The sequence below is a fragment of the Bubalus bubalis genome, chromosome 11, assembly GCF_019923935.1.
Source record: "Bubalus bubalis isolate 160015118507 breed Murrah chromosome 11, NDDB_SH_1, whole genome shotgun sequence".
NCBI lineage: Eukaryota > Metazoa > Chordata > Mammalia > Artiodactyla > Bovidae > Bubalus > Bubalus bubalis.
In genome coordinates, this window is record NC_059167.1 from 89959229 (window position 1) to 89979527 (window position 20299).

Sequence of the window (20299 nt, forward strand, 5' to 3'; positions counted from 1 at the left end):
CTACTTATAAAGAACTCAGACAGAGGTTCATCGATAACAGGGCTTACTCTGTGTTAGCTGCTACTGTCCTGACCATACCAGCAAGCACCAACGCCACCACACAGCCATTCTGATCAGTGGGTGCCCTGCCCTACCAGTTATTGAGTATTCTTAATGGTTACATTCATCATCCCCAAGTCCCTAGCCTTTAAAGCAGCACAGTAGTTCATAGGACTTCCCAGAAAAGACAGAGAGGACAGAAACCTTGCCCAGCCTGGTCTCCAGTAAAACCACCTATAAACCTGTCTTGGTTTGCTCACAGCCCTCCTCTGAGCTGTGTTCTAGCCCCATGCCATTCGGGATGCTTTTCTGTGGACCCAAAGTCCAGGACTTGTCACTGGCCAGTGATAAGTAAAAACATCGATTGTAAACGTTTAGAAACTTGCAGCCATTTCGACAGCATTGTGAGAGCCAAGCCTGCGGTTGGTGGACTCCTCTACTGAGCAGGACATAGCTATGTGAGTGTGTCAGAGGTTCATGGAGAGACCCACGTGGTGTGACCCGTGGAGTCATGCCCAGGTAGGACCATGAGTCTCAGATGGGTTGGAAAACAAAACTGTTCCTTTCCCAAGGATAGTTTGAGAAGCCATGATCTAGCCTTCCTTCAGTGAAGCAGACTCCTCAGCCTGTTCACCAGACCTTCTGCAATCAGGCTGCATGTACCCACCTCCCCCACTGAGGGCCGCTCTCCACTCTGAATTCTCCCTCCCTGCCTTCTCAGCCCACCACTCAGACTGTCTTCTGCTTACTTTCCCACCTATTGAAATCTTATCCCTCTTTCTAGATCCGAAGCCAAATCCTCTCTCTTCCCTAAGGCCCTCCTAGGTCCCCCATCACCCCCTCAATCTCCCTGTGCCCTTTTACCTCCAGCAAGCACTGCTCCCAGTCTGTCTCATGTGGTCCACAGCTGCTGCATATGTGCCTGAGCTGAGTCACTCTGTGGCCCCTGAGGACCAGCTGGGCCTCCCATCCTTTTGAAGCCCCACCGAGTCTAGACCTTACATCTAAACAGTTTTCAACAAATGTCAGCCCAGCTGATCCAGAGCACCAAGTGTACCAGTTGGCTCCAGGTGCTACCTTTGCCAAAAGGAAAAATGGCTCAGATGTGAACCCATTATGTTGGAACAGTCATGGTGTAAGCCCTGCAGGACCACCGCTATGTCTGCGGGTGAGAGCAGCCTTCCGTCAGGCCTCTGGGGTGTGACATCGGCTCTCAGGATGAGTGGCTGGGCAGAGGGTTCCAGGTCCATCCTGCCCCTGGCCCACAGCTGACTCTCCACATGACTCTCCACATGACTCTCCAGGCTGCCCTGGCCCAACTTATCACCTCAACTTGCTCATCTGGCTCCTTGTGCCTGTGACCCCAGGAACAGCTCTACACAGCCCCGCCACCCTCCTTCTTCTGCCCACCTGATGAGAAATACCCGCCTCCATCATGAACAGGGAACAAGCGAGCCTGGCTTTAGTTCAGAAACGCTCTTTGGCCTCACTAGGGAAGCCAGCCTCCACTTTCACTGCTTCTTTCCCTGCTTTCCACATATTCCCTGTGGGGACAGTGCCTGAAAGTTCCACCAGAACAGAGACCCCACGTGCCACTTTGACTCCCTCTCCTCAGTGTCCATGGCAGAGCTGGCCGGAAGTGGCTGCTCACTGGGTGAGATGAAGGAGAAGGCACTACTTTAAATTGCAGCAAGAAACTCCTCAGCTAGACCAGTGGAAGAACTTTCTGACTGTGAGAGGAATTAAACAGACATTTAAAGGCAGAAAAGATCTTAGAAGATGGGTTCCCACCCCGCCTCCATTCAGCTGCTTAACCCTTTGTCCTTGTGTGAGAACCCAGACAAAAACTCAGCAGCTCTGGAGCTGTGGAGGTGGGCGGTCCAGAGCCCCTGTCATGGTTCCAGCCCCAGGTATAGGACCCTGTGGACTCTGTGGATTGCAGCTTCACACCCACTCATCTAGGCTAATCCTATCGCTCTGCCATGGGAGACACCGAGGCCTGGGTGGGTGGTACCTTCCAAGGCGCATGACAGCCTGAGAGGGGCTCTCCCACCAGACAGACCTCACTGTGTGAAGCAAGTCAGAGTGAAAGGCACGCTGGGAAATGGCAGATGAGGCTGTGGGATGAGCTCATACCTCATGGGAGACAGGCTTGTACCCCATGACCTTCCGATGTCCTTTCCCGCTCAGCCTGTAAGTTCACCTTCCTCAGACCCCACATCTGGGGGTCCCACTCCCACCCCACAGAGCTTCACCAAATTCCCTTTGATCCCCAACCTCTCCCCCAGCTCCTCAGCCCGGGGTTTGCTCTGGAGCTTTGAAAGGGGGGTGAAGCCTGGGCCCCGCTGGGGAGGGTGCCAGCCTGGGCAGCAGGACCCCTGGCTGGTCTGTGTGTCTTTGCCGCCTTTGAAAGGCCCTTCCAAAGAGGTAATTCCTTTGTGCGCAGACATGATTTATGAGACTTTCTGGGCAAATTGCAGAGATAAATGGTCTTTGGGGCTGGGAAGCTTCAAAGGCAGTGATGCAGGCAGATCAGAGGGAGCCAGGCAGCTGGGAGCTGGGGCCTCATTAAAAGCCTCTGGAACGGGGAAGGAGGCAGGAGGCTCTGAGCAGAGCCGAGGAACCTCAGGCTGGCCCCTGGCCCATTTGGGGCAGCCCCAGCTTACTGCCCTGTACCTCACTGACTCCACTGCTGAAGTGCAGGAGGCGCGAGTGCTGGGACCACCGAGGTGCATTTATCCAGAGGTGGGTGCTGCCCAGGGCAGAGGCTTTGAGGACAGAGGAGAGTGGCACATGAATTCTGGAGTGGGCTCTGGGAGAGAAGGGGGAGATAGGGCAGGGAGTCCACGAGTCAGCACCAGCCTCTGCTCCAGGGACCTCACCGGCCTGAGGTCTCACCCCCCAGCCTATCACTGATGACCTGGACATCCCCCTTCCACTCTGGTCTCAATATCCTCTGTGTATAAGGACAGCGCAGGTGAAAACGAGTTCTGCTGTGCCTCCCATCTGATGCTCTCTTGTTCAAGGCCCTGTTTTCAAATGTCCCCATCTGAGAAACAGGCCAGAGACCACACTGGCTGCGAGGTGATGGGCGAGTCGCCTAACCACACTTGACCTTGATTCCTTCCTCTGGAGGATGTGGATAATCATAGCTATGCTGAAGAGTCATGGTTTAAACTGAACAAGTACCCACTGTGAAGTACCTCACACCTAGTTTTGTTCCACATTACCTGACCACACAATATCGCAGTAGTCTTTGTCTGGAACAGTCCCTGTGAAGTTGATAAACTTGATTTCCACACCTTCCCATCTCCTCTCCCCAAAAGCGGGTTAACACACATGCACATACGTCCTTCCTAATCTGGAGCCTGGGTCTACTCATTGCTGCTTGAATGTTCACAGATAACTGGGGTATGAATGGCTGGCAGTGCCCCATGATGTCACTGACACCCTCCCCACACAGCCTTATACAAACATGGGATGATGTGCAGTTTAACAGGGGATTGCCTCAGACGCTGAGGAATGGAGTCCTACCAGGGCAAGGCCAGGCAGCCTCAGCAGTATCTTGAAGCAGGAGTTCAGGGCTGATTTCCAGATGCACCTATCCACAGAAAGATGCAGGGTGCTGTCTCCCCACACCTGCCTGATATTCTGAGGGTGTGATATCTGGTTAAAATGGAGTTGGTTGCCTGGAGCTGTGGTAGAAGCTGTGGCGATGAAGATGGGGAAGGTAATGAGCCGAAGCCACTGACTTTGCTCAGGGCATTTTGATGTACCTACTGGCTTCGTTCCCTCCTCCTGCCCTGTTACCCAAGACCCAGCCAGCACCCAAGCCCTCTGACCTGACAACGGGCAGTCTTTCTAGTTGTAGCTGCCCCAGCAACGGCCTTCCCAGCACCCCTCCATCATCCCCAGTCCTGACGGGCCAGTGTTTCTGTTTGTTTGTCTAGTTCTCAGATTAGCTATTAGAACATAGTGAATGCTCAAATGTTGTTTGACAAGCAAATAAATGAGCCTAACTCATCGCCCTGAAGCTGGTTTGCGGGGATGGAAAGAGTTTTAGATCGACCTGGCCAGGTAGTTTCAAGTCTAGTTCTCCATTGTGACCACAGGTAAATCATTTGGCCCCTCTGATCAGTTTCCTGACTTGGAAATTGTAGAGGATGCACAAGATGCCCGCTGAAACCGGGGGCTAAGAAAACCAGTCTTTGACTCTGAACTCTGCCTTTTGGAGTTTGGGGTACCTTTCCCCTCAAGGAGACATTTGTCAATATCTGGAGACATTCTTGGTTGTTGGAGGAGGGGCGGTGCTACCAGCATCCTGTGGGTGAAGGCCAAGGATGCTATCAAACATCCTATAATGCACAGGACACTCCCATGACAAAGAATTTTCTGGCCCCAAATGTCAATCATGCTGAGATTGAGAAACTCTGATTTACTTATTTCATGTCTTTGATCCTCAATTTTCTTAGTTGAAAATGGGATAATAATCCACCTCACATCAGTTCAGTTCAGTTCAGTCGCTCAGTCGTGTCCGACTCTTTGCAACCCCGTGAACTGCAGCACACCAGGCCTCCCTGTCCATCACCAACTGCCAGAGTCCACCCAAACCCATGTCCATTGAGTCAGTGATGCCATCCAACCATCTCATCCTCTGTCGTCCCCTTCTCCTCCTGCCCTCAATCTTTCCCAGCATCAGGGTCTTTTCAAATGAGTCAGCTCTTCACATCAGGTGGCCAAAGTATTGGAGTTTCAGCTTCAGCATCAGTCCTTCCAGTGAACACCCAGGACTGATCTCCTTTAGGATGGACTGGTTTGATCTCCTTTCAGTCCAAGGGACTCTCAAGAGTCTTCTCCAACACCACAGTTCAAAAGCATGGTTTGTCTCAAATCCTCTTTGAAACAAGGCAAGGTATGAACTAATGGCACAGGTTTAGTAAAAGGATTAGGTGAAACAACCCCTATGAGAACACAGATGGTCCGACAGGAGGCTCACGGGGTTAGGGTTTTGCTGTGTGTGCTTAGTCCTCCACCGCGGTGGCCTTTGGGAACCCGTGGAAATGCAGAAGCAGCCTGCATTCCATGCAGCCATGGTGGATTCTGCCTTCCCTTAACAGGAGATGTAGACAGCATGGTTAAATAACACAGAGTAACAGATGTAATGAACAGATCACTGAGAGCTAATGGTACATCATTATAATCCTGTGCTGTAGGCATCTGCTAGGCTTAGGGACTGTGTCAGGAGATTTGGGTTTTAATCTACAGCACCTTAGTCTATTAATATTTAATTCCAGCCATTTAAGTGGTGGAGAGATAGGGAGCAGAGCCATGGGTTGGCTCGGAGACTGGGTAACCACCTCGAATTTTCCTTTCCACACAAGGGCAAACATACCATCTACCCTGTCCCCTCTGGCCTGTTCTCAAGTGGGGACAGTGAGCAACAGAGCATAGAATCACCCCAGAAGGGGAAGAGACCCAAGCATATACCTACTGGTGTTTATTTTTTTTCTTTTCCACTCTGGTTTCTCACAGGATATTGAATATAGTTCCCTGTGCTATATAATAGGACCTTGATGTTTATCTGTTCTATATGCAATAGTTTGATTTGCTAACCCCAAACCCCAATCCAACCCTCCCCCACCCCATACTGATGTTTCTTATGCTGCAGCTAAAGTTCCAATATTTTGGCTACCTGATGCAAAAAGCTAACTCACTGGAAAAACTTTGATGCTGGGGAAGCTTGAGGGCAGGAGGAAAAGGGACCGACAGAGTATGAGATGGTTGGATGGCATCATTGACTCAGTGGACATCAATTTGAGCAAACCTCAGGAGTTGGTGATAGACAGGGAACCTGGCGTGCTGCAGTCCATGGGATCACAAAGAATTGGGCACGACTGAGCAACTGAACAACAACAACAACAAATATAGACACCACTGGCACTTGGAGGGCGTAGTTCTTCATTATGCAGTGATTTGATCATTTGTGACAGCCTAATCCCTCCCTCCCCCATCTCCAGGTGCCCTCTTGGGGAGGGTGACCCACTCTGAACAAGAACCACTGGTCCAAATCTGTCATTTTATACATAGGAACGCAGAGGCCCAGAGAGGAGCAGGGTCTGCCCAAGATTGTCCAGCGCTGGCTCCAACCCAGCCTTTAACGCTCCATCAAAACTGCATCTTGGGTCTGGAAAAACAGACGGGCTTGGCCTTTGAGGATTTGCCGGGGCTTTTATTAGGGCTAGTCAGTAGACAAATGGCCTTGCTCACTGGGAAGTGACTTTATTTAGCAGCTGAAATGGTTTCCAGTGGCCGCTGCTCTGTCTCTGCCTTCGTGCCTGCTGCTTTGTAAACTCAGGAGTAATCCCATGAGCTGGCAGCTCACCCACTTCTTCTCGGGGTGGGTGGAGGCATGGGGACTAAGAGGAGCAGACTCGGGGCTGTGGGCCATTCCTGGGATATGCTCTGACTTTCACTGCTAAGGAGGAGGGTGCATGGGGACCTTGGTCCAGACTCTGGTACAGGCCAGGGCAGCTCAGGGCCATTGGGTTCCAAGTTCCTTTCTACCTCTTGACCTTTGCATCAGCAGCCAGTCCTCCTCCTTGCTAAGTCTCAGGATTGCCATCTCTGGAATGGGAGGAACCATCCATCTCTCCCATCCCCCACCCCTCAGACTCAGCATCCTCCTGCGCATCTCCCTGAAAGGACCCGTGAGAACGCAGATCACCCTAAAGACAGTAGTCCTCACCTGCTGAGCTTTTTAAAATGCCCTGTCCTTGGGCCCTGCCACTCCAGAATAATTATATCAGAATGTCCAGGGCTGAAATCTAGGCCGGAAATGTCTTCAAAACCTCCAGGGTAATGCTGGCAAGCAGCCAGGCAGAGGAGCACTGTCTGAGGACATGAGTGACTGGGAGGAGGCTCTTGGGTCACCGGAGCAGGGCTGGCCAAGCACCCTTGTTGGCACAACCAGATGGCATGTGCCCAGCTCTGGGGCAGATGATGGGTGAGATTGTGTGTGCATGTGGGGGACAGGGGAGCTGCAAACAAGAACTCACCCCAGCTCCCCCTGCTGTAACCCACGGGGACCCCAAGGCTAGTAGAGACACCTAAATCTGCTTATATAGAAGTGGTGACAGAATGATGGTCAACCAAGTTATTGTTCCTAATAGAGAAAGACAATAAAGGCATAGTTCAGTTCAGTTCAGTTCAGTCGCTCAGTCATGTCCGACTCTTTGTGACCCCATGAATCGCAGCACGCCAGGCCTCCCTGTCCATCACCAACTCCCAGAGTTCACTCAGACTCACGTCCATCGAGTCAGTGATGCCATCCAGCCATCTCATCCTCTGTCGTCCCCTTCTCCTCCTGCCCTCAATCCCTCCCAGCATCAGAGTCTTTTCCAATGAGTCAACTCTTCACATGAGGTGGCCAAAGTACTGGAGTTTCAGCTTTAGCATCATTCCCTCCAAAGAAATCCCAGGGCTGATCTCCTTCAGAATGGACTGGTTGGATCTCCTTGCAGTCCAAGGGACTCTCAAGAGTCGTCTCCAACACCACAGTTCAAAAGCATCAATTCTTCGGTGCTCAGCCTTCTTCACAGTCCAACTCTCATGTCCATACATGACCACAAGAAAAACCATAGCCTTGACTAGATGGACCTTTGTTGGCAAAGTAATGTCTCTGCTTTTGAATATGCTATCTAGGTTGGTCATAACTTTCCTTCCAAGGAGTAAGCATCTTTTAATTTCATGGCTGCAGTCACCATCTGTAGTGATTTTGGAGCCCAAAAAGATAAAGTCTGACACTGTTTCCACTGTTTCCCCATCTATTTCTCATGAAGTGATGGAACCGGATGCCATGATCTTCGTTTTCTGAATGTTGAGCTTTAAGCCAACTTTTTCACTCTCCACTTTCACTTTCATCAAGAGGCTTTTGAGTTCCTCTTCACTTTCTGCCATAAGGGTGGTGTCATCTGCATATCTGAGGTTATTGATATTTCTCCCAGCAATCTTGATTCCAGCTTGTGCTTCTTCCAATCCAGCGTTTCTCATGATGTACTCTGCATATAAGTTAATAAAGTTAATAAAGGCATAAAAACATAGCAAAGTGTGCCTTTAATAAGTGATCTTTCAGTTCAGTTCAGTTCAGTCGCTCAGTTGTAGGGACTTATTATCTAAGAAGGTCCTTGAGACACCCATGTTCATAGCGGCATTATTGACAATAGCCAAACAGTGAAGAGAACCCAAGTGTCCCTCAAGAGATGCATGGATAAACAAAACGTGGCAGATAGTAGAATAGTAGAGTACTATTCAGTCATAAAAAGGAATGAAATACAGGTGCAGGCTACATTGTGGAACAACCTTGAAAACGGTTCGCTCAATGATAGACGCCAGACACAAAGGACTAATTTTGTATGATTCCATTTATGTGAAATATCTAGTTGAAGCAAATTCATAGAGGCAGAAGGTAGATTAGAAGTTGCCAGATGGGAGGAGGGGATGTGGAGTTATTGCTTCATGGTTCCAGAGTTCCAGGTGAGGGTGATGGCAAAGTTTTGGAAATAGCGGTGATAGCTGCTTAACACCGTGAGTGTCATTAATGCCACTGAATTGACTGTACATTTAAAAATGATTCAAATGGCTAAATAATGTTATACATGTTATATGACAATAGAAAAAGTCCAGAAGAAATAAATCATCTGAAGAGGATAAAATTATAGGAAATAGGGCCAGTTATGAGAAACCTGGGCCTTATGACCACCACTCCCACCTGAACCAGTTCCTGGATAAGACCCTTGTGGAAAATAAGCCTCTGTTCTCACATCTTCCTGTGAGTCATCCACGGTGGTCATCTAAGCCCAGGCTGGCTACCGACATCCCACGTCTCCTCTTCTATCAACACCGGGCCATGCCCAGCAGGACAGCAGGTGTTAGAGCTCAGACACCTAGTCACTGCCCAGCTTTGTGACCTTGAACAAGATTGTTCACCTCCCTGGCCTCTGTTTCCTAATCTGCAAAATGGGGCTATGAATAGCACCAGCTATAAAGGGATTGTGAGAATATTTTGAATGTTATTTTATTGATTTGTAGGCTTCTGTTCTTTTTCTATGTTTATTTATTCATTTGACTGTGTTGGGTCTTAGCTTCAGCATGCGGGATCTTCACTGCAGTGCAGACTCTCTAGTTGTGGCACATGGGTTCCAGAGCGTGTGGGCTCAGTAGTTGAGGCTTAGCTGCTCCTCAGCAATGTAGGATCTTAGTTCTCCAACCAGGGATCAAAGCTGGGTCCCCAGCTTTGCAAGAAAGTCTTAACCACTGGACCATCAGGGAAGTCTCCTCTTTTGAGAACTGAGAAATTTTACTTTACGCGTTTATCTTATGGCCTGGCATGTATTCGCTCCTTCAAGTGTTGTTAGAAATTTGAAAGTATGTCTGTGCTGAAGGTCAGAGGTTGAGAGAGAGATGTATCCCCTCCCCTTGTGGGGGCGGGGGAGCATCCAGACCTGGACCCCACAGCAGAGGGGCCAGCTGGGGAGGCACAGGCTGAGAAGGGCAAGGTTGGCCGGACTAAAGGAACAGAACAAGCCAGGCCACAGACTTTCGCGTGCCCCTCAGCCCTCACTCACTGTCCAGAGAAGATACACCCACTTGACAAATTCACCCAAAGCCAAATACAATTAGGAAGGAGCATCTGTGACTGAAACAGAAAAACAGTGGGTGAGGGGGTGACATTCCAAGGCCAAATTGGAAGGAGTTTGCGATTGTCTGTGAAAGAATGTGAAGTCCTGTTGTAATTTTAATGATGATAGTTTTTATTCACCTTCAACAGGGTAGATAATTGACTTACTGCCTCATTTCTCTGTCATTGTAGGGAATGAGGTGTTTTTAAGTAGATTTTCTAAGATAACTGAAGCTTATCCCTGTGAACCCTAACTTTTTTTTCCCACTTAATCACTCTGGAGGGAATGTCTATGGAATGGATCACACACTTCCCTGCCTCCTTAATCAGAATATTCTAAATTGAATGAACTACTTCCTGGCAATTTGGATGTGAGGGGTTATTTGCTCTTATGTAGTGACTCCAAGTTACTTTGCTTTGTCAGTCTACAGATGTTTTCTGTTTATTTCATGAGCTTCTACTGTGAACAGAGCTCTTGCTTCTTTTTTATTTTTTGGAGCCACATAAAACATACATACACACATATAAATACAGCATATATGCATGCACACACACACTCACACACCCCAATCTGTGATCTAAGAACCCAGATCAGGCTTAATGGAATTGCATTTCCATGTTCTTCTCTAATGCCCTGAGCTGACCTTATCATGGCACTTTCACAGCATTCCATAAATGCTGCTCCCAAGGCTGTGTCCCCACTCGATTGTAACTCCAAGAGGGTGGGACACTTTCTGACTCTAGTAGGTGTTTGGTGAATATTGGTTGAATGAACAAGTAAAAGAATGAAAGCACCCAAGTGCTAGTTTATGGTCTTCATGACAATACCCAGATCCCTCATCAGAGGCATAGTTTTACTTCTTCCTGGGTTTTGGTTGTGACGCAGTGAGTGGAGGTCCCCTCTGATAAGCGAAATGTCTGATAAGTCTGCCCTGGGATGCACCAAGGACTCGCTGGCTCTGGACTCCAGCAGTCCAATACAGAGCCAAGGTCTGAGGGCAGTGACCTGGCCTACCCTTGACTATAACCTCGGGCAATCACATAATTTCCCTGACCCTTTATTTCCTCATCTGTAAGATGGAGAAATAATAAAATCTAATTCACACCGTTTTAAGGGTCACAAGTGAGCATGTAAAGGGCTTCCCTGGCGGATCAGAGGTTAAAGAGTCTGCCTGGAATGCGGGAGACCCAGGTTCTATTCCCGGGTTGGGAAGATCCCCTGGAGAAGGAAATGGAAACCCACTCCAGTATTCTTGCCTGGAGAATCCCATGGAGGGAGAAGGCTACAGTCCATGGGGTCGCAAAGAGTCAGACATGACTGAGCGACTTCACTAATGTGCTGGTTATTGTTACTACAATGGAATCACATCATATGTATGTTAAACTCATGCAAATTTAGCTATATGTGTTTGGCAACAAAAGAGATAGAGAAATGATACACTAGGTAATTCTGCTAGTCTTTCCATTCACTGGGCAGATGTTCCAGAGAGAAGGTGACACGGGAGACACGTGACTGCTGCGTGCTCCCCAACTCTCTGTCCTGTGCGCCTCTTACAGTGTGAGTGCAGCTTGTAATGATAACTGTACTCAGTTTTTCATTGAGATATAACTGACATATAACTTTATATTACTTTCAGGTCACAGCAAAATGATTTGACGTTTGAATATATTGTGAAATAATCACCACTGTAGGCGTAGTTAACATCGCATGCAGTTACAGATTTTTTTCTTTTGATAAGAACTTTCAAGATCTTCTCTTTTAGCAACTCTCAAATATACAATGGCACCCCACTCCAGTACTCTTGCCTGGAAAATCCCATGGACGGAGGAGCCTGGTGGGCTGCAGTCCATGGGGTCGCTAAGAGTCAGACACGACTGAGCGACTTCACTTTCACTTTTCACTTTCCTGCATTGGAGAAGGAAAGGGCAACCCACTCCAGTGTTCTTGCCTGGAGAATCCCAGGGACAGCAGAGCCTGGTGGGCTGCCGTCTATGGGGTCGCACAGAGTCGGACACGACTGAAGCGACTTAGCAGCAGCAGCAAATATACAATACAGAATTATTAACTATAGTCACCATGCTGTATGTTACATCCCATGAACTTACTTATCTTATAACTGGAAGTTGGTACCTGTTGACCACCTTGCCCCTTTTACCTGCTACTTACCTTTGACAACCACCAAAGTGTTCTCTGTATCTATGAGCTCTATTTTTGTTCATTGCTTTTTAGACTCCACAGATAAGTGAGATTGTATGGTATTTGTCTTTCTCTGTCTGACTTATTTCACTTAGCATAATGCCCTCAGTGTCTACACACATTGTCACAAATAGCAAGATTTCCTTCTTTTTTGTGGCTAAATAATATTGTTTCATATGTGTGTGGGTGTACACATATGTGTGTGTATACGTATGTGTGTGTATACGTGTGTGTGTGTATACACATTTTCTTTATCCATTCATCCATTGATGAACATTTAGGTTGCTTCTGTATCTTGGCTTGTGTGAAGAACGCTGCAATGCTCATGGGGGTGCAGATATCTTTTCAAGTTAGTGTTTTCATTTCTTTCAGATACATACCCAGGGGTAGAATTGCTGGATTGTATGGTAGTTCTATTTTTAAGTTTTTGGGGAACCTCCATACCGTTTTCTATAGTGGCTGTACCAGCTTACATTCCCACCAACAATGCACAAAAGTTTCTTTTTCTCCACATCGTTGCAAACACTTGCTATTTCTTATCTTTTGGATAGTAGCTAACCTACCAGGTGTGAAGTAATATCTTAGTGTGGTTTTGATTTGCATTTCCCTGATAATTACGAGCACCTATTCAAGTACCTGTTGGTCATCTGCATGTTTTCTTTGTAAAAATGTTTATTCAGATCCTCTCTGTATTTTTTTAATCAGATTGCTTGGGGTTGAGTTTTTATTTATTTATTTTGCCACTTAGTTGTAAAAGTTCTTTATATATTTCAGATATTAACCCCTTATCAGATATGTAATTTGCAAATGTTTTCTCCCATTGGTAGTTTGCCTTTTCATTGTGTTGGTTTCCTTTGCTGCATAGAAGCTTTATAGTTTAATGTAGTTTTACTTGTTGATTTTGCTTCAGTTGCCTTTGCTTTTAGTGTCAACTCCAAAAAATCATTGCTGAAACCAATACCAAGGAGATTATTACCTATGCTGTCTTTAGGAGTTCTCTGGTTCTGGTCCTACATTCAAGTCTGTAATCCATTTTGAGTTGATTTGTATGTATGGTGTAAGATAGAGGTACAGTTTCATTCTTTTGGGTGTGGCTGTCCAGTTTTTTCAACACCATGTATTGAAGAGACTGCCCTTTCCCCGCTGTATATTCTTGGCCCCTTTGTTGTGAGTTAATTGACTATGTATGCATGGGTTTCTTCTGGGCTCTTTTTCTGTCTTTACACGGGTGTCATACTGTTTGTGTTACTATAGCTTTGCTTGAAATTAGAAAGTGTTATGCTTTCTTCTTTCTCAAGACTGCTTGGGCTATTGGACTTGGTTTTTGCCTCACTCACTGTAGTACCAAGTGGAAAATGCAGAGTGAGGCCTACTCAGAATTTGGCAGCTCAGCTTGTATGTGCATTGGGGGCACAATGAAAAAGGGATGAGGCAAGATAGGGTGATGGGGATTCCAGGCCGAGGGTGGTTCCATCTACTAAAAGTGATGGACAGTTTCCATGACTTTGACCACTTGACTTTGGTTAGCAAGTGGGAGGTAATGCAGGAGGATTGGTGGGGCTGCTAAAGTGATTCTCCATCAACCTTGTGGTTCTCAAAGAGCCCATGTACTCATTGGCTTCACTGGAACCTTGTGCTCTTGTCCGTATCCAACACTTGGGTACCACTGTATGTTTGCTCATACTGAGCCTGCCCCTGGGACACCTTCCCCAATCCCATTCGCCTGCCCCCTTTTCTTTCTGAGTGTCTAAACCCTAGAATCACTGGAGCACAAAGGTCCACTAATCATCTCCTTATCTTTAGGCAGTAGGGTCTCTAGCCATTCCAGTTTGCCCAGCACTGAGAGATTTCTCAGAATGAGGGATTTTCCATGGTAACACAGGACATTTTGGTCACTCTGATAGACAAGTGAGACATCTTTTATGGTCCACTTCAGGTGCCGTCTCTTCTAGGAAGTTGCCTGATTCCTTAGCTGGGAGCAGTGTTTTTCTCCATTGAACATCTCCTAGTACATTATTTATGCCTGTCCTTGCCTGAACTCCACATGCACCCCTACTCCAGGATCTGAGAGAATGAGGTTAGAGTTGAGGACATCTTGTTGTTGTGTGTCTTGTATGCGTCAGGTGAGGGTCAGGCTAGGAAGTGGTAGCAGGCTGGGCGGCCTACCTGAAGACTGCCATTCAGCCCCTCTCCGCAGCCACAGAGTGTGAATTTCTGCAAAGCTGGCTCAGCTATCACTCTGTGAAACGTTTAATTACACATAAAGATCTTCAAGGCTGTCTGTCACCTCCCAGGGAAACATTTCTTGTTCCTGCCCCTTCTGAAGTTAGCTGCTTAGAAAATAATGAGATTGAACTGAAGATGAAGGAAACGGGGTGTCGGCATTACTGGTAGGGAGACGCAGTGTGCAAGGGAGATGGGAAGGGTGACGGGGAGTGGAGCCCAGGGAGGGGCAGGGAGTGTGGAGACGTGTTCACAGAGAGTGAGATGCAAGCCGTGAGACAAAGTAATGTTTCAGGAAGAGATGGAAAGAGAGAGATGGGAGCTGGGCTGGGGCAGCACCAAGAAGGGGAGTAGAGTCACAGAGAAGAGGGGAGGCAGACTGGAAGAGAAAGGGCCTGGCTGAGAGGAGGAGAGAACCTACCAAGTAGAGTTCGGCAAAGGTTAAATAGCTTATGGTTTCAGAGTTCCAGTACAGAAGAAGGGTTTGGGAGACTGGATTGACCAGTCTTGGCTGGATTGACCCTGACTAAGAGAAAAGAAGCTTCTGAGCTTGTTTGATTATTTAGGGGATGGGGGTAGAGGTTGACGACCAGCTGATGGAGGTTATTGGTGAATGCTCCCACCAGAACCCCCTTGCTGCCTCCTGTCCAGGGAAGAGTGATGCAGAGACAGGAGGGCTGGTCCCAGCCCCATCCGGGAGAGTCCACAGGGATCCTTCTGCCCTGACCCGCTCCTCTCTTACAGGCTGCGATAGCGACCACTGGGGCCCCCATTGCAGCAACCGGTGCCAGTGCCAGAACGGGGCCCTGTGCAACCCCATCACAGGCGCCTGCGTGTGCGCCGCCGGCTTCCGAGGCTGGCGCTGCGAGGAGCTCTGCGCGCCGGGCACCCATGGCAAGGGCTGCCAGCTGCCGTGCCAGTGCCGCCATGGCGCCAGCTGCGACCCCCGCACCGGCGAGTGCCTCTGCGCACCCGGCTACACTGGCGTCTAGTGAGTAAAGCCCAGGCGGGACGCATGCAGAGGGGTGGCTGGGAAGGTAAGACGGGGAAACATGTGAAGCATCAAGAAAGCTCTGGCTGTAAAATCTGCACTCTGGCCCCAAGTCCTGCAGAGGCTGAACTCCCGGGCCTCACCCACACAGGTCTCAGATCCCTGCTGCCCAGGGCCCAGGGTGCCTGGAACTGGCTTGGAGGACTCGTGGATGGGTGCTCTCATGGTGGGAACAACTGGCTGAACCTTCTTCTAGGAGACCCTTCCTGATCTGGGCTCCAGATTTTGGCTTGGAATTCTCTTCTGATCATAATCCAAGTGCCGTTACTGAGCCTTCGAGGCCATTTGAGACAGAGGCGGTGAGGGCCCTGGGCAGATATCATGCTTAAATTTGGGGAGATTACTGTGCCTGGTCCTCTTCCCCTGCCTTTTCCCCTCATCCAGTTTTCAGGAGAGGGAGTCTGCATGGACAGGATAGTTGTGACCCCTCAGAGGCAAGACTGACGTTCTCCTCACCACCCTATCAAAGGCTCAGTGGCCACCTCAACAGCCCTAGATCCTGAGGGAGCACCCAAGCAATCTGGCCTCATCTCTGATGGAGGGTGCCCCCTGCCTCCATGTCTGACCAGCTCCAGGGCCAAGGCATTGAGCTAAGGCCCAAGACCAAGACCACATGCAGATCCTCCCCTGCATCTCAGCAGTGCCCAGTCCTTCTAGAGAAGCCTGTGTGGGGGCTGAGAGCCTTCCAGAGCCTGGAAGGGAGTGGAAGCCTGCCCACATTCTCTCTCTTTCAGAATCTAGGCAGATTCTTAAAGGTTGGCTCATGGCTACATCTCATGACCTTTGCTTGTGCTGTTCCTTCTGCCTGGCTCGGCCTTCCTCCCCTTCTCCCAGTGATACTAACTTTACCTTCAAGACTCAAGTAAAATACCTCCCTCTTAAGGAAGATTTCCTCCACTTTCCCACCCCAGAAGAGCCCTCTTCTTTATACCGAAAGCCCTTAAGTCATCCCCCGTACTGGCCCAAGCACACAGCCTCCAAGGACACTGTCTGAGTCCCTCTTTCCCCTCCTGGCCTTGTGCCTAGTATGGTTCATATTGACCAGGAACTCACTAACTTCTAGGGAGCCCAGGAGCCTTGGGACTGGCTTTGCATGCTGCCGCCTCTCACACCTCTGCTTCTCTATGCAGCTGCGAGGAGCTCTGCCCGCCTGGGAGCCATGGGGCTCACTGTGAGCTGCGCTGCCCCTGCCAGAACGGGGGTACCTGCCACCACATCACTGGCGAGTGTGCCTGCCCTCCAGGCTGGACGGTAGGTGGACCTGCAGAATCGGGGTGGGGCTCTGTAAGAGGTCTGAGCATCCCTCGTTCACATGCACCCTGGAGAGCTAAATTCCTCTCCCATCCTGAATAGCCTCCCTCCTCTTTATGGTCATGGGGATCATTAGACACTGCCGGGGGGCCATGGACACAGCTTTGACTGCCGGGGCTGGTATCTAAATGCTGTGTGATCTGAAGCAAGTTCCCTAACCTTTCTAAACCTGTGGTCCCTTGTGTGCAAAGGAGTTGAATTCTTCTGATAAGTTGTCTCTGTCTTTTAGCATACTCATTTGAGCTGCCATGGCTCTGAGATGTGGTGAAAAGGCCCTGGTGTAAGGATGGAGGTGGTGCAGGGGAAGGGAGAGAGCAGGCATGGCCCCCCTGCCTTTATAGAACTTCAGATTCCCAGCCTCCAACCTCTATACTCACAGATGCACACAGACATTCTGATTCTGTGGGCCCCAGGATCTGTATCTTAACGTGGGCTCCAGGTGATTCTGAGGTAGCCTCCACCAGTCCAGGTCTCTTGTCTGGGGAAAGAGGGATGGGATTTATCAAATCACAGGCCTGAATCAAGGTTTCACATACAGTGTTGGTCCTGAAAAAAAAAAGCCCTCGATCATTCTAGTCTCTGCTTCCCTAACTGTAAAAGTGGCATAAAATCAGGGGCTTCCCTGGTGGACCAGTGGTTAAAACTCCACACTTCCACTTCAGGGAAGGAGGGTCTGATCCCTGGTTGGGGAACTAAGATCCCATATGCCATGTGGAGGGGCCAAAACGAAAACCAACTGGCATAAAAACAGTCAGCCCCGTGCTTCAGAGAGGCATGGTTGGCAGGAGGCTCAGATGAGGGCAGTGCAGGCCCCAGGTGCCCTGCAAACACTGAAATGCTCTCCTGTCATTCATTGTCTATGTCCCTGGATGCCACAGGCAAGCACAGCCTCCCTTATGCCAGCCTGTTCCCCCTCTCAGTGTCCCCACCCTCCGCAATCCCAAGCCCCTCAGAAGCAGCGAGTCACCGAGGCTGACCTTCCCGTTTCAGGGAAGTTCAGGGACACAGTTGGCTGCCTCCCCTGGGTCCGGGGCTTTGTGCAGCCAGGAAGGGACAGGGCTGTGGAGCAGGAGCAGGATATTTTGGGAGGCTGTGAACGCAAGGTCGCGGCGGGGGAGCAGCAGGAGGAACGGCCACAGGGCCTGTGACGCAGGCGGATTGGCCAGAGTTCTTTAGAGCAGGGAAAAACCTGGGGGATCATATGGTCCAGCCTTGTCCCAACCTGGCTGCGCATCAGAGTTGCAGTGGATGGGGGTGGGGTGGTGTTAATAGAGATTCCCAGACTCCACTGTAGACCGTTCTGGGCCCGGGATCTCTCTCTCTCTTTTTTTTTAATAAGCTCCCCTGATGATTCTGAAGCAGCCGACCCTGTCTTCAGGTCTGCATTTGGAAAAAATCAATCCAGACTATAGGAATTTCTTCTGTGTTTCACAGAACCCGAGGGTTTCTTGGAGGTGAAGGTGGGCGCGAGTAGCCTAACAACTGGGGCTCTGGGACCCACACACCCCCACGTCTCCATTTTAATCTACTAAGAGGTCCTAGGTAAGATTTCACATAAAAACAGGACCTCCCAGCTTTAAGAGGCTTGAATACCACTGGTCTGTCAATACCTTCCTTTCTCAGATGATGCAGCTGAGGCCCAGAGTGGCTAAGTGACCTGGCCAAGGCCACACAGCTGGAGAAGAGGGAGGTGGAGCCGGAATGCAGGTGTCTTGACTCCTGAATCCAAACTCTTGGTGCCCATCTGCCTCTGTCTCTTCTGAGGAGAACGAAGTGGCTCCTGACTCTCCCACACCTGCCCATTTCTCCCACCCTGAACCACTCTCTGTAAAGGCCCTCTCATCTCCAGCCAACTTCCAGAATCCCATCACTCACAGGCTGGGTCCCCAGAGACCCAGCAGCAGGCAGTGAGGTCAGATCAGGATGCGGTAGGGGGAGAACAGGCTACAGGCAGACCTGTACCTGTAAAGTCCCCTCTAGAGAGACTGGAGACTGATGGAGGCTGCTGATTGAAGAGGGCGGCAGGGAGGAAACCAACACAGATAATTTTTTTCCCCCTCCCAACACAGTGAGAGGTTTGTTCCTTCAGACAGGAAACTCTGTCAGTAGCAGCCTTTGGATTTAGGAACTTGGTGTTTTTAATTTTATTGTAGACAATTGCATTTCTATTTTTGACAGCATTTAACTTGCAGATTTGTATGAATTATTAACATCCCTCGTGCACGCAGTCACAGTGTAAAGAAGCTGCTACTGGGGCCTGAGGCCTCTCCTAGGGGCAGGGAGAGGGCTGGGGCCAAGGGGACGGCACAGGGCAGAGCGGTCCTCCCTTTATTATCCTCCATTGCCTCATTTGCCTGCCTGCCCCAAGTGGCTTTAGCCGCACTCAGAGATCTAAAGAGTACGATTGCTCACACACAGAGCAGGTCCCCAAAGAACCAAGGCTTCATGCAGACCTGGAGAGGAGCTGCCTGGAACCCTGGCCCCCGGGGCCCCTTCCTTGGGACCCCTGGCCAGTAGGGGTATGCCCACAGGTGTATGGGCAACCCGGTTTATGCCCACAGGGCATGACTCTTGCCCAGTTGTGGTAAGCCCGTTCCCAGAGGGCCTCTGCAAAGAGCCTAGGAGGCTATTTCCTCTCAATTTCTGGGCTTTGAGACCTTTCAGAGGAGGAGTCCCAGGTGTGAGGAGTTCACTGTGAGTGAGAAGCGCAGACGGATGGGAGGTAGGAGATATGATCACCTGCCTTAGGCATTCCCAGTCTGATGGTAGAGGCTGGACACATGCATGTGCATGCACACACATATACACTCAGGAAACAACAGGCCCCAAGAGCTGGGAAAGAGAACCAGTCATCATGGAGGAGCAAACAGAGATATTTGTAAAATCCTAGAAGCTCAGGTTTGGGAAGTTTTATTCATGGAGCCCCAAGCCTGACCTGTATAGCCTGGATCATTTCCACAGCACCCAAGCCAACCACTGTTCACTTTCCCCTGAGGGCATCCACGCCACCTGGGGCAGCAGTGATCATTAGATGCTGGAAAGGCTGCGTTGTATTATTGGCTTAACCTCAAGTCCTTCACCGTATTGGCCCCCTCCTTTCTTCTGCTCCTTTTGTCCATGGTCTTCTTTATGTGCAGCTGGTTTCCAGATTTAGACAGAACCATTTGGCCCATCCAGTCCTGAGGAACAGGACTCTTGCCTCACTACATCTCCCCCACCTTCTAAATGCCACACAGCCCGAGGTCCCGCGGCTCTACATGCAGCTGACTATAGGGCCGGTGTGTTAGGGCTGCCATAACAAAGTAGCACACACTGGGGGGCTTCAACGACGGAAATGTATTTTCTCACAGCTCGGGAGGCCAGAAGTCTGAGACCAAGGTGTTGGCAGCGTTGGTTCCTGCTAAGGCTTCAGCCCCTGGCTTGTAGCTTGCGGTCTTCTCCCTGTGTCTCCACGTGGCCTTCCCTCTGCCCTGTCTGTGTACTAATCTCTTCTCCCAATGAAGACATCAGTCATATGGGACTAGGGGCCACCCTGATGACCTCACTTTAACTCTATTGCCTCTCCAATGGCCCTGTCTCCAACCACAGTCATATTCTAAAGTTCTGGGAGTTAGGATATGTGAACCTGGGGGACACGATTCAGTTCATAATAGCAGGAAAGAAACCATAAGATCACAGCCCTCTTTTAGACTGATATTCTCCTGTCTGCTCTCTCTCCCATCTCTCCCCAAAAAACTATTCTTCTAACCAGCAGTGACCAATCGATTATGTGGTTCTCCCCCACTCTTCCCTGTCCCAGGTG

The 20299-nt window shown here is 49.6% G+C and overlaps 1 protein-coding gene across 10 annotated transcripts in view; it reads left to right on the plus strand.

Moving 5' to 3' along the window:
* The window catches only part of MEGF11 (multiple EGF like domains 11), a 315087-nt gene that overhangs the window by 212224 nt on the left and 82564 nt on the right, over window positions 1–20299 (plus strand). For all 10 annotated transcript variants that reach the window (XM_044925410.1, XM_044925405.1, XM_044925408.2 and 7 more), the window contains exons 6-7: window positions 14880–15126; window positions 16317–16437. In XM_044925410.1, coding sequence (XP_044781345.1) covers window positions 14880–15126; window positions 16317–16437 — 368 coding nt within the window. The remainder of the gene's footprint in view (window positions 1–14879; window positions 15127–16316; window positions 16438–20299) is intronic.